The 14,210-nt window shown below is 41.0% G+C and overlaps 1 protein-coding gene across 30 annotated transcripts in view; it reads left to right on the top strand.

Annotated features, from left to right (window-relative positions):
* The window catches only part of arhgap32b (Rho GTPase activating protein 32b), a 138,845-nt gene extending 124,792 nt beyond the window's left edge, over positions 1-14,053 (top strand). For 25 of the 30 annotated variants that reach the window (XM_073935364.1, XM_073935356.1, XM_073935352.1 and 22 more), the window contains 11 exons: positions 141-243; positions 2,263-2,407; positions 2,975-3,057; positions 3,343-3,450; positions 3,588-3,733; positions 3,817-4,018; positions 4,161-4,306; positions 6,334-6,408; positions 6,498-7,253; positions 9,543-10,144; positions 10,422-14,053. In XM_073935364.1, coding sequence (XP_073791465.1) covers positions 141-243; positions 2,263-2,407; positions 2,975-3,057; positions 3,343-3,450; positions 3,588-3,733; positions 3,817-4,018; positions 4,161-4,306; positions 6,334-6,408; positions 6,498-7,253; positions 9,543-10,144; positions 10,422-12,656 — 4,601 coding nt within the window. In that variant the 3' untranslated portion in view covers positions 12,657-14,053. Of the gene's footprint in view, positions 1-140; positions 244-2,262; positions 2,408-2,974; positions 3,058-3,342; positions 3,451-3,587; positions 3,734-3,816; positions 4,019-4,160; positions 4,307-6,333; positions 6,409-6,497; positions 7,254-9,376; positions 10,145-10,421 lie in introns of all 30 variants that reach the window. The other 5 variants (XR_012396796.1, XR_012396793.1, XR_012396795.1 and 2 more) reach the window with 1 other exon arrangement.
* The last annotated feature ends 157 nt before the right edge of the window (positions 14,054-14,210 follow it).

Genomic DNA, 14,210 nt, shown 5'->3' with positions numbered 1-14,210 from the left:
TTAACCATTATCAAAGTTTAACAATTCCAGAAATGTACTGCACGAAAGAGTCTTTAATCTTTCTCTGCTGGCATTTTGACAAGTTTTAAACATTGTATGCCAAAAGGGATGCTCCGCTAACATGTTGTCTAAACCTCTAGTCCCCCAGGTACTCAAGAGCTGCACCGAGTTCATTGAGAAGCATGGAGTGGTTGATGGAATGTATCGTCTCTCTGGGATCGCCTCCAACATTCAGAAGCTGCGGTAGGACATAAACACACTCCCTTAATTGCAAGTAGCAGAGATAGGGATTTATCACACTGCTTGAGAAACTCTCAATGCACTGGCTGAATATTAAGCCGTTGCTAATTACATTTTGTAATGGAAATGTTTGTATTCTCCAATACAGAAGGAAATGAAAGGATGAGAGAGATTAGATGGGGGATTTATTATCCTGTCTAAGAAAAGTTTACTTGTTAGCTTGGTTACTTTGTCTTCCTGCTTACTTTCCAATGTACTAACAGACATGCCAAAAGTTATGATTTTCATTTTTATATACATAAATATATATATATATATATATATATATATATATATATATATATATATATATATATATATATATATATATATATATATATATATATATATATATATATACCTGATTGGTTTCCGCTACATTCATTCTTCCACACAAACTCATTCCTGCCACGGCTACATTTCAGCTTTGCATTCGAAACCTCCAGTTTTTTATAGCGGGTCATAATCACATAACATAATTTATTTGCATAAAATTTATGTAAATTGTAAAGAGCGAACTTTTCCGTAATTGTAGTAATGCTGTGCATTATTTGTTTAACCCTTTATGGTTAGATGCTGAATGACTGACAGGCCTGCGAGATGCGTGAGGCCAGCAAACATGATGTTGCTTTCAGCTATGATGAACACAGTTTCCATATTTATAATCTACCTGTAGATAAAGGTCTATGGTTTTACAGATTAGCTCCACATCACCAGGAAATGTCTCTTATAACATTACAGCGCCTCTGGCCATGCCCCTTCGATGCGTGGGGTGCATAAGCTGAAGCGCTTGTGATCTCACTAGCCCGGATGTATTTTTTGTAGTCTCCAAACTTCGTTCGCTGTAGACTTTGCTAAGCTAACTCTGTAAAGCCAATAGCCCCTTTCACACATACAGACATTTGTATGTGGTTGTATGTGTGAACAGGTCCTTTTTGAAAATACCGGTAAATTAGTTCTGGCTATTTTCCGGAAAGAGAAGTTGTAACATTACCGGTCAATTTGCCGGAATGCTGCGCTGTGTGAATGCAGAAGGAAGATTGCCGTAATAAGCGCGTGCACGTCTAGAACGTGCTGACGTGAGATGTCTGCTTTAGCCAATCACAACAGTCAGACGCATTTACGTCCGCGCGGTTTATGAGAATAAAAGCCTTTTTTATGGAAAAAGAATATTTTTCCAGACACATTTAGCTGCTAGAAGTTAGTCAGATCACGTTTATATGTTCTTCTTAATGCCAACCGTGTAAATAATCATTGATGAGATGCTTATGATAAGCCGTTGTTTGTTTACCTTTAAGCTTTGCATGTGCCTGTGAAACAGCCTTTGAGCGCCTGCACATGCACATATAATGAACATCTCGATATGCGAAAGTGATCCTGCGAAAGTTGTTCACAATATTGATCATCCACAGAGTTTGTAATGTAGTCAAATGTTTACAAATACAAGCGCAGCCGTTTAAAGCTCATTTGTGGTGAATAATGTCAGAATTTACCGGTATTTTGGAATGGATGTGTGAATGCTCTTTTCCGGAAAATGTCCGTAACGTCCTCGCCTGTGTGAACAGCGTTTTTTTTAATATACCGGTAAAGTCGTTCCGGAAATTTTCCAGATATTTACCGGTATCACTGTGTGAAAGGGGCTAATGTCTCCCTTTGCATTGAACTTTAAGCATCTTACATTCAGAGATGTTGTTCATGTTCACACAGATACAGTACATTACACATCAACTAAAGTTTAAAGTGTGATATCGTAGTAAACCACCCCTTTAACACATTCTGTGTGCATAAAATAAAAGTATTTTATTGCAGTAATTTTGTTTCATTTGATTTAATAAAAAATTTAAAAGTTAAACAGTCTCAGATATTGTCATTTATCATTAAAAAACAGTATTAGTCCTTATTCACTCACTTACCCCCCCCCCCCCCCCTCTCTCTCTCTCTCTCTCTCTCTCTCTCTCTTTCTTTCTCTCTCTCTCTCTCTAGGCACGAGTTTGATTCTGAACAGATCCCAGATCTGACAAAAGATGTTTACATTCAGGATATACACTGCGTGGGCTCCCTGTGCAAGCTCTACTTTCGAGAGCTTCCCAACCCACTTCTCACCTACCAGCTGTACGAGAAATTCTCGGTAAGCGTTTATCCCAAAACTACAGGCTGTTAAAAAAGCCTTTTCTCAGACACGCACACTCTTTGTCATACAAATAGCTCCAGCTGAGAACATCTATTATACCATAACAACCAAGCCATACTTATGATATCAAAACCTTTTTAGTTCTTGGCGGAATAATATGCATGGGTCTCTTTTCCGAGTGTGGCAAAACAACATAGTAGTCATTAAAGGCTTCAGGTTGTCCATTCTATTGATTGCCGTAACGAGTATGCAAAATGAATTGCTTGTTTCTTAGAGCCCTGCTTCACAAGGAGTTCATCTGCATGGCAAACAAAGCCCTGACATTTGCAGCATCTCCAGATAAGTCTCTGCAATTGAAATAAAAAGAGGCCAAAATAGAGTGCATTGATATTTTCAGGTTGCTATGGAAGCAGTGAAACTATAATGCACTGGAAAGAAGACTGACCCCATGCGCTTTTGTCCACTCAGCAGTACAGTGTGAACATGGCTTTGAGAGTATTTTCATTTGTTCAAGCCACTCTAGATGCAGTGACCCTGATTTACACCCGCTCTTCTCCTTTTTAGGAGGCTGTGTCAGCAGCCACAGACGAGGAGAGGCTGATCAAAATACATGACGTCATTCAGCAGCTGCCGCCTCCGCATTATAGGTTTGTTAAATGACCACAGTGCCCTCTGCTGCTAGCAAGAGGACCCGCAGTTCTCATTTTTCAAATGATACGGCCTTTTTAATAACCTAATGCATTTCACGTACCAATCATACTACTAATGTACTTCAAGTATATTGATGACTGTGGAAATTAGAGGCTGTTATTACAACATTGTTCATTAAATGAGCATGCTCAAGAGTCATATTTATTATGCAGATTTTAGTTGGCCTCTGATTTTTAGTGGATCTGAAGTTTTAATGTTTAGTATTTATCATTCTTTTGTAGAACCCTTGAGTTTCTTATGAGGCATCTTTCACACTTGGCAACCTTCAGCTATGTAACGAACATGCATACTAAAAATTTGGCCATCGTTTGGGCCCCCAACTTACTGAGGTAAGATCTACTTGGTGCAACTGTAATATAAATATTAAAAGTTACGCTGAAGTATGAATTTCTAAAAAAAAACGTAAATATTAGTGTTCATTGCTAATCTTGATTTATTTTTATTTGTTTTTTCATTACTTTACAAGGTCAAAGCAAATAGAATCTGCTTGCTTCAGTGGGACAGCAGCCTTCATGGAAGTACGAATACAATCGGTTGTGGTGGAGTTCATCCTGAATCATGTGGATGTTCTCTTCAGTCCCAAACTGAGCTCTCTTATTCGAGAGGGAACAGGTGTGCTATATGGAAATATGCTGATTTTGGCAGAATCTTTTTTAAGTGCTATGTAGTCATCTAACATTTATTTGTCGTCTTAGGACACAACTCTTTGTCTCGGCCTAAGTCTTTGCTAGTACCGTCTCCATCCACAAAGCTGCTAACTCTAGAAGAGGCACAGGCACGCACACAGGCCCAGATCAACTCACCCATCACTGCAGACAGCAAGTACATAGAGGTCGGAGAGGGTCCTGCAGCATTACAAGGAAAATTCCACACAGTCATAGAATTCCCTACTGAGAGGTATACTGCCAGATTTTAAATCTTTATCCATGTCAAGGTCTGTGTTTTGGCTTTTTTAATGTTGTCATAAAAAGTTGAGTTATGTGCCTGTTAATCACATAGAGATGCATTTTTTTAAAACTGTTTATCATTTGTTTACTAGGAAGAGGCAGCCCATGAAGTCTAAGAAGTCTCCAGTTGGCAGTTGGCGTTCTTTTTTCAACCTGGGCAAGTCTTCTTCAATGTCGAAACGCAAACTACAGCGTAATCCCAGTGAACCAAATGAACTCAAGGCTATGGCACTGGCTGGTAAGTTCAGCCTCAGACTTTTAGATGATCACAAAATTCATGATCACAAAATAAACACAGAGGTTAATCAGGCCTTTTTTCAGATCGTACATGATCTTGATTAAAGGATTAACTGAAAAAATGACCTTTCTGTCATTAATAACTTACCCTTTGTCATTCCAATCCCCAGACACCTTTGTTCATTTTTAAAACATACATGAAGATATTTTATATGAAATCTAAGTGCTCCTCTATCTTTTATAGACTGCAATGTAATGTGTATTTATATAGCGCTTTTATCATGTAAGGGCTGGTCTCTCCAAACCACCACCAGTGTGCAGCATCCATTTTGATGATGTGACGGCAGCCACAGGACAACAGCGCCAGTCCACTCACCACACTTCAGATATTGGTGGAGTGGAGAGACAGTGATAGAGCCAATTTGGTGGATGGGGATGATTGGTAGGCCATGACGGTTAAAGTGGATGATGGAGGGTACTGGGGTTACACCCCTACTCTTTACGAGAAGTGCCATGGGATTTTTTTAATGACCACAGAGAGTCAGGACCTCGGTTTAACATTTAATCCGAAAGACGGCGCTCACTGACAATATGGTGTCCCCTTCACTTTTACTAGTGCATTAGGACTCAAGCAGACTATTACTATTTCCAATAGCAACCTAGTTATTCCATGTGGTCTCCCATCCAGGTACTGACCAGGCTCAGCCCTGCATAGCTTCAGAAGCTGTGTCTCATTTCAGAGGCTGCATCCTCTGAAGGATGCATTTAAAGTGCGCTGCGCCATCGCAGCACGATGAAGGCTGCCTAATTGAAAAAAAATTTGAAAGCTTTTAAACGCAGCCACCAAATGTGTCCTTCGTTTTCCCAGGTAATGAAGAACACAACCAGTGGATATTTCGTGGCTTCGAACTTCCCAAGATTTATTGTACACTGATAACAGCAGGGCTCTTTTAAACGAAAACTTCGGTTTAAATGTATGAATTATGTTTATTTTACATAGATATGTAAACACATGTTAAAAAACAAGAAGAGTATGACATGTTTTATGAAAGAGTGATTTTATAGACTGTTTACATGTTCATGTGTACATGTATGAATCAAAGGAAATATATTTCCAGCTTTTATAAACCTTGTTTTGCCTTTAGATCGCTTACAATAAGTTTTTAAATCACTTATTACAAGTTATTACAAATTGTATTACCGCTTGTTAACAGCAACTGTTACGGTTGCTTGGTGATGAGATCTGTCCTCTGTAGGCTAGATCGTCTCATCTCAAAATGCTCAGTTTGGCCTGTGTGGACTTCGAAGGATTCACCTTTGAAGTCTGCATCCTTTGGAGGGTCTTGGGCTGCAGGGTAATATGGCTGTGGCCATAAGACATTCAAAGTTCAGAAAAAGAACCAAAAAATTGTTAAAACATTTCATGTGGCTTCAGTGGTTCAACTGTGGTCAAATAAAGCTTCAAGAACACAGTTGTGTAACCCCCCCCCCCTTTTCTGGATTTTGAACTTGTCAGGATTACTGCTATGTGTAAATGTTAAATAGACTTCAGCATTCATTTAGTTGTTCAGCCGTAAAACGAAATGTAAAGTTTACATGCATGTGCCAGTCAGGATCAGCAGGTGAGTGCAGAAACTCCATTGAAAATACTGGAGTAAAATAAATGTTCATATTTTAAAGACATGGCGTGGGAAAATGTCATTTAATGCAGTGATTCTTGTACATTCTGAGACCCACTTTATATTGTATATCAGTCAGGCAGTGACTAGCTTTTATTTTTGAAGAAAACAAACCTTTAATTACTGATTTTGTAATTGCATACAGTTTACCGGATGCACTTGACCCTGGTTGCTGCATAATTAAAAGTTATTTTGCATATACCTTATTGAACAAATCAAACTATGGCTGTCTAAAAGCACTGTTGCAGTATGTGTTTGATCACTGCTTAAATACATTTTCAATTATTACATAGGTTTATCATAATTAATTATTGTATAAAGTACATTGTATTTTTTTTTCTCGGTTAAGGAGGAAGAGGAGACACTGGTACTCTTCGGTCAGCCAAAAGTGAAGAGTCTCTCACCTCTCTACATAATGTTGAAGGTAATAGATTTTTATAGCTAAGAAATTATCTCAGCCTTGTAAACTGGATCTTGTTTAATGCTGGACTATCTGTTTTTCCCTTAACGTAGGAGAGTCTAAAGTGTATAGGCCCCGCAGACCTCGCTCCAGCAGTGATGCCCTCTCTGCTTCATTCAATGGTGACCTTCTGGATACCAGACAGCACTGTAACTCGTACGACAACCTAGGTCATGGAGACAGTGATGGGGATGATGGTCCAATCTGTGTGCCTGCTCTCATCTCCCCACCACGCTCCGCTGATGATGTGGATCTGAGCCCCCCTGACATTGGCATGGCCTCTTTAGACTTTGACCCCATGTCTTTCCAATGTAGCCTTCCTCTGGCAGAAACTTCGATTTTCTCAATTGACGCAGATACAAGCAGTCTAAAAAGGAGCCCTGCCAGTGGCTCAGAGTCAGTCTCGCCAGTCCGAGCTAAAGTTACGAGCCGGTTTTTGTCTCCAGACCACAGTACAGCCTTAAAGGATAAACATAAACTGCTCCTTACATCTTTCTCTGAGAAAACTCCAGTTCAGTCTGTTGAAAGCACCGAGATGTCAGCAGTTGTTTCTCCTCCAAGCATCTCTGAATCAGCTGCCTCCGTGATAATGAAAGGACCAGAGAGCACTGTGCTTCAGCCCTCTTCCCCTCCATCTCCACTCGACTCTCCTACAAAATTGAGCTCTCTGTCAAGAACCACCGATCTGCCCCTGAGTGAAGCCATTCAACAAGAGCTTCTTTCTAAAGCTGCTACCTTTGAGAGTAAAGACATATCGAGCATTGAATGTTCACAACCACCACAGGTCACCTGCTCTCAAGAACAGCCAGGTAAGCTGAACTTAAACACAGGCATTTAAATTTAGATTGTTACTTGGTGATTTGTTAATATTTTTGTTTTTCATAAAATACTTTATACCTCTTCTAGGTAGGGCTGTGCGATTAATTGAAATCGTATCAAATTTGCGCTTTGCACATGCACGATTTTGACGCAGTATGCTATTTTAACATAATCATATTTAATCATAACGCAGCACATCTAAACAGAACAGGAGACTGAATAGCCTGCGTATGGGTGAGATTAACAGAGGGGGACTTGATGCCAAAAAGTCAACTACTGTGCTGTGGAATTAGTTTGGATACAGGAAGGCTGATGTATTGCAGAACCAGATAATTTGTAAGTCAGTCATAAGTTGCATCTGATGGTGCTTTCACGCTTGGTTCAATTGTCTGGACTGTACCCAAGTCCGATTGTCCCCCTTTGCCACCTTCTCGGTTGGTATTTCACACCGTCATTTTTCCTTCTGAACCCTTGCTTTATCAAGCTGCTGTTTTGTGTATGGTTGTTGCTAGGTGACTGACACAAAAGCAAAGCATCAAAATGGAAAGATGTCCACATATCACGGTCATTCTGCTTTTACTGAATCTTTTGGTTTTAGATATGCAGAAAACGAGTCGTGTCCATCTGTCACAAACATATTACAAACATTTAGAACATCACGCAATGTCTGCAGAAGCTGTTTTTGGAGGAGACAAGCAGAGACAATTATCATTGTGCTTGCCCTGGCTCAGTCCCACCTGTCACCAACGTACAGCACGTGATACACAGAGAAACACATACACGAATGAATGTTATGAAAACAATAGTTTGTTTTACTGTTGGAGGTTCACTTCGGGTATTAGGTACAATTACATTCATACTAGAAGTACCGGACCAGAGTTCGCGTGAACCGTACCCTAGATCACCTCTTTCAGGCGGACTCGGGTACGGTTTGTGGGTGCGCACCAAAGTTCAGAAGACACGTTCACAGTAACTAAACGTACCATACTCTGATGTCAAACAAACCCGGGTGCAGACTGAAAGTGCTAGTGTGAAAGCACCTACTTCCTTCAGCATAGCATTTTCAACGTGCTTTGCGGTCGCGCTTATCAACCATTTTCTCCGAGAATGACAAGCTATTAAACATCACTGCAGATCCAATACAAGTTTTATTCATGGAGAGAATTAAAAAGCACTTGGTGTTCGGGTGTCTTGTGTTTGTCTAAGGTAATCGGATTGTGCATATTCCAAACGAAGCATGAAGCTGATGAGTCAGCTTTTTTTTACGTGATTCGCGGTGCAGCATTCTGCAAAGTTCAATTTTAAGTTTGTCTAAAAAAAGAGAGATGTTTTCAACTAGGTGCGGCTGGAATACACGCACATTCAATATGCACAGGCAATCCACGCATCTCTGTTGTACATGCAAAAGACATGATATGTGAATGGCATATTTCACGACAGCGTCACAAAGAGGTTTACGATTTATGTATGTCCATACAAATCTGTAGACACAAGTGTAACTACTTCTGATATTTGGTCAAGCAAAACATCAGAGCCTTGAGTTTGGCGACGTACAAGCACACACACGTACACACACACACACACACACACACACACGGTAGTCTTATTTATTTGTTTTGCCATAGCTCTGTTCAAGAGGTGATTTTTATAAAAAAAATTAAGACTTTTGTCCGTTTTAGGGACACGTTACTGTTCTTTGAGAAATATCTAATTGTTTTCTTTTTGAAATATATTTCAGATTCACACTGTAAACACAGATTCAGTCTGTCTTTGACAAAAATTGTGATTAAAATCTAAATCGCAATCTTGTTCAAGAAAATCTTGACCAGTTTATTATGCCCATATCGCACAGCCCTACTTCTAGGATGAGTATTGTTTAATCTCTGTATTAAAATACAATAAAAATGTCAGGCTGATAGACCTGTCAAGTTATAATTAGAAAACTGCTTGATGGGTTAATTTGTGACAAAACTAGTCAATTTGACAAAGCATGCTTTTTTCTTAAATATTTTATTAATTCAATTGTTCATCTTTTATTATGATTCCTCTGTGAAATGATCTTCCAAACTACAGTGGGTTAATATTTCACTATTAAATTATTTTGTTTTTTCAGGTTTAGTTCACCAGGCTTTTACCTGTAATGCTTTGCACGAGTGCCCTCAATGTAGAGAAATCTTTTCACGATCTGTAGAAATTTAACATTTCCCTTCTCTTACCTTATCGTGAAAATTAGCCTGCCTTCTCCTTGTTTGAGTTCCCTCTGTTTTGTCCATCTGTAGGAGCCGTAGCTTTGGACTCTCCAAAGGGCAATGTCCCTGTCAGCTCTGTGTCCCTCGTCCCTCCCCCTCCCCCACCAAAGAACGCTGCCCGCATGCTTGCACTAGCTCTAGCTGAATCTGCCCAGCAGGCCACCATTCTTTCTCAGAAGCAATCCTCTGGACCCCCTACACCAGTATCCCCTCTTAGGCCTCAAGAGTTATTGGAGACCCTGGACTGGCCGCTGCCTTCTTCCTTGCCATCACAGCCATCCGAGGAGGAAACTGCAGTAGAATCATCAAATAAATCGGTTCCTTTGTCTTCACCACCCTCCACTCCACCTGAAAAAATGACTCGCTCAGTCAGTCTGCACCTCACCACAGCTGATAGTGGGAAGCCATCCAGCATTTCATGCAACAGCCAGGATGTAATCTCACCAGAGACCCCAAGCCAGAGTGCTATGCCCTCTTGTCTGACTTCTCATGTTTCTCAAACACAAAAAAGTCCAGAAAAACAGCAGCCTGCTGTCGGTCAGACACCTGTGAGCACAGCAAAAACCACCACCACAACCACCACTTCAACCATCAGCAGTAAGGATGCTGTCATTCAACAACCCACCTCTGAGGTAAGCAATGGCAATAAATCTATATTTCACCACAAAAAAAATCCATAAAATCTAAATGCTTGTAAGGCAAGTCTTTAATCTTAAACATGTTATGCAGTAGTGCTGTTAGCTCACTTGCACTTCAAAGAGATATATTTTGGTTCAAAAGCTTCATGTTAAAATTTGCATAAAACAATTATTAACTAGTATTGGTATCATAACTTAAATCATATGAATATGAATGCCAAAATGATTGATGTAAGCCACCTAACAGTGTTTGTTCTGGCTTTATTCTTAGATCCATATGCCTGAAACAGTCCTGCCACCAAAACCAAACAAGGTGCCAGATCAACCAGTGGCAATTCTTCAGCCTCAGCCTCAAATGCAGACGCAACCTCATACTGCATTTCGGTCTCAACCTCAAGTTCAGCCTCTTCCTCAGTCACAAGCACAGCCACAGTCTCAGCCCAGATCACAGCCCAATGCTAGAGTTGCACCAACCCTGGCAGCACCTCATGATCCTGTGGAAAAACCATGGGAAGCCATAAAGCCTGTCCATCCAAAAGGAGATAGTGCTTCTCAACAACACCACACTCAGGGAGTGACACCACCAACACCCCCTATTCGCTCGATTGAAAGTAAACTAGCAGCAGCTGCACTTTGCAACACCGAGGCTGCAAACCCTGCCAACTTTCATGCCATGTTAGAGACATCCATGAGGGGATCAGTAGAGGAGACTCCCCCACAGTCTCATCCGCCTCACCGCAGATCGTCTACTCATCAGTCAGGTTATCTTTATCACACAAAAGGGGAGGCAGCCTTACTGGACCCCACCACAGAGGCATATTACCATCAGCGGGTAACCCCTTCAGGTCAGGCTACAGTGGGGTACCATTACCGGCCAGAGAGTGTTCCACCTCACATTTCTTACGTGTCAAAATCAGAGCCACACATTTCCTACAGAGGTCATGGGGATGGTCGATACAATACAATTGGACCTAGATCCTACCACCAGTCTATCAAATCTCGTGGTTCACTTAGAAGTGAGTACATCTCTCCAAGCTCATTACACCACTCCCATAGCTACAGCCAAGCAGATGGACCAACCGTCTACCCAACAATTCGCAGGGTCCACTCCTTACATGTGCCTCCCACTGCTATTCGCTCAATGCCAGTCACCAGAACTGAGGTACCACCAGATGATGAGTTATTTTACTACCAGCGCCCAATCTACCACTGCAAGTCTCACCAACCATCATCTCAAGTCGACTATCACGTCACACAACTGCAGCCTTATTTTGAAAATGGAAGAGTTCAGTACCGCTACAGCCCCTACTCTGGCTCTCACGTTCTGGAATCCCCTTTCTATGATGTGGACCATTATGGTACTATCCGCTTAAGGCACGTCCATTCCTTCAGTGGTCGGGACAGTGCCCCTCTCCTTCGATCTGGAGCAAAATCTGGAGGCTACCACTACCTTTCACGGCATGTTATTCCTTTAAAGGAGCATGGCTTCATAAGCAGGGACATGCCACCTTACAGTGGTTCAAAAGGGAGTATTTACTTTGCATGGGACCCAGAGGAGGCAGAAAGGCTGCGCATACACTCCATCCGTAGGGAAAGCAGAGCAAGGCAAAAGGTTAAGGGTTCTGTTATGTCTCAATACGACAATGTAGGACCCTACATGCCTGTGGATGTTGACATGTTACATTTGCGCAGCAAATCAGATCCTGGAAAAACTGTATTGGTGTCCTCGGAGAGCAAAGAGGCCAGATACAATGTTGTGCCTGGATCTCAGCATGCTCCCAGACACTTGATCTCTGATCCAGATGTCCTAATGTATATGGAAACAGAGAAGCACTGCCAAGGAAATGGAATGGGGGAGAAAACCACCAAGCAAGGCAGCTCTAGGACCTACTCGTCTATACATTCACATCAATCCCAGCTTCCACCACTAAGCCGGCAGCACTTACCAGAGGGTGGCCATCATGACCCAAAGTTTGAACCAGGGGAAAAGCAACTGAGTGGTAAACATTGGCAGGAACATTCGGACAGCAGGAGTGCTCAAGCACGTTATGAAAGGTCTGATTTGGATCGCCACATATGCAGGGTGAAGGCCACTAGCAGTGCCAGTGAAGATGAACAAGCTGCTCCTGTGAAGCCGGCTCCTCCACCTAAGCCCGAGAGATCCCATAGTGTTCGAGAGCGGCACCATTACAACCAGTCCAGTCTTCCTGCATATTTACCAGACAATTCAGATAGAGACCACAGTGGAACATACTCCCATCAGTCACAGGGGCAGAGACAAAGCACCGTTACTTTGCAGTCGCATTACGACAACCTGGATGACTATCATCCAGTACCTCAATCCCAAACCACGCTAGCAAATCGGGGTTGTTCCAGTTCCTATCATAGCCCCGGTTTCTCAACTCCACACAGTAATCGTGCATACTCCACTGCCTTGGGACAGGGTGCCTTCATACAAGCTGAGCTTTCAGTGCAAAGGCCAGAGACTGAGATAAATGCTGAGTGACCAGGCATTTAGTCGCAAAAGAGACACATTTGGAACATTGTTGGTGTCAATAATAATTGAGTTGAAGTTCAGCAGCCTCTGCGGGACAGTGGACTGCCTTCTGACTGTTTGCGTTTCTTTTTCTTTGTTTTTTTTTGTAAATGTACAAAGAAGTGTAACATAATTTTTACCGAACTGAATGTACCATAATTTCATTGGTTTAAACATTGACATGGAGATACAACTTGTTATGATACTGTAGATACTCTGTGATATTGACAAATGGTACATGAGTCATAACCAGACGAGTTATGTATATCTGAAAAGTACTACTGGATATAAGGGACTCTTGTTTTATTATTTTTGAAAATGTCTGGGACTGGGTATAAATGAAGTGTAAAGGTTTGCATTTTAGAAATGCATGTAATCTTATCTTTTACAGAACAGTTCTGTGTACCTTGATATAAATATATATTGTGTACTTTCTGGATGTTACAGTAACAGTGGAAGGGAAGCCCTGTTTAAGTCATCCTACATTCATTTTACACAAGGTGGTACATGCAATTCTTTATTTCTGCCTTCAGCCTGGGGGCACCAAAATGTGCATTCTTCATTTTGTCCAAACTGTGCCATTACTCATTTAGGTTTTATCACAAGCAACTGGATTTACTGTCTTTCTTTGAAAGCTTGACATGATTTGACTGAACTCTTCTTGGATAGGTTGCTCTTTATTGTTAGGGGGACCAAGCGATAAATGTGGATCGCAGAAGTATTCATTAAGAAGTTGTTTGACTACGCTTAAAGGTGAAAGAGCCAGTGTGAAGTGACTTGGACCCATTTCTCCCCTCCATGTTAAGAAAAATGTGAGCTTTTGATGCATTTAGCAGTTATATTATGTTTCTGACTGATTTTAGACCAGCACCTTACTTACATTTTGTAACAAGCCGCATTACTAAATTTCACATAGACGTTCTGTAAGGGAAGTTGTTTACCTAAAAAGGTTGTTCATTTCATTCGGCTGCACAGTTTGTGCTTTCACAATGAGGACAATTTTTATTGCTCTCAGAATTAGCCTGTCAGGTGGAGATAAACCTATATATTAGTTATTGGAAAAGGCAGTTAATGATCAGGGGACCCAGTTTTGCCAAGTCATTGCATGTTACCGTTCTGTCAGACAGTAATTATTATTGTATAACAATGCCTTTAATTCATATTGGTAATAAGTATACAAATGAGCCCAAGCTCACAGTTTGTATGTTTGTGGTTGATTCCCTGATAACATCTGTTTTTGTGTTTTGCCAAGTCTTATGTTCACCAGCAGTTTGATTGGCGTTTAATATGCTGTTTTCTCTTGTTTTTGTTTGTTTTAGACTGTGAAAATATGGTTGGGTGTATTAAATAAAGACACTCATATGTAACCTCTTTTTTATGGGACCAAACTAACATTTTAATGAAGCATCTCCATTCTTGCACTCTTCTCATGAAGACTTGACCCGAAACCTTTAGCATTAAACGTAGACTAATTAAATCAAGCTTGTATCACCATTAAATCAGATTAATTTCAGTCTCAATGAC

The sequence above is a fragment of the Danio rerio genome, chromosome 21, assembly GCF_049306965.1.
Source record: "Danio rerio strain Tuebingen ecotype United States chromosome 21, GRCz12tu, whole genome shotgun sequence".
Lineage (NCBI taxonomy): Eukaryota > Metazoa > Chordata > Actinopteri > Cypriniformes > Danionidae > Danio > Danio rerio.
The sequence above is the reverse complement of the archived record's forward strand: the minus strand, read 5'-3'. Positions and strand labels throughout refer to the sequence as shown.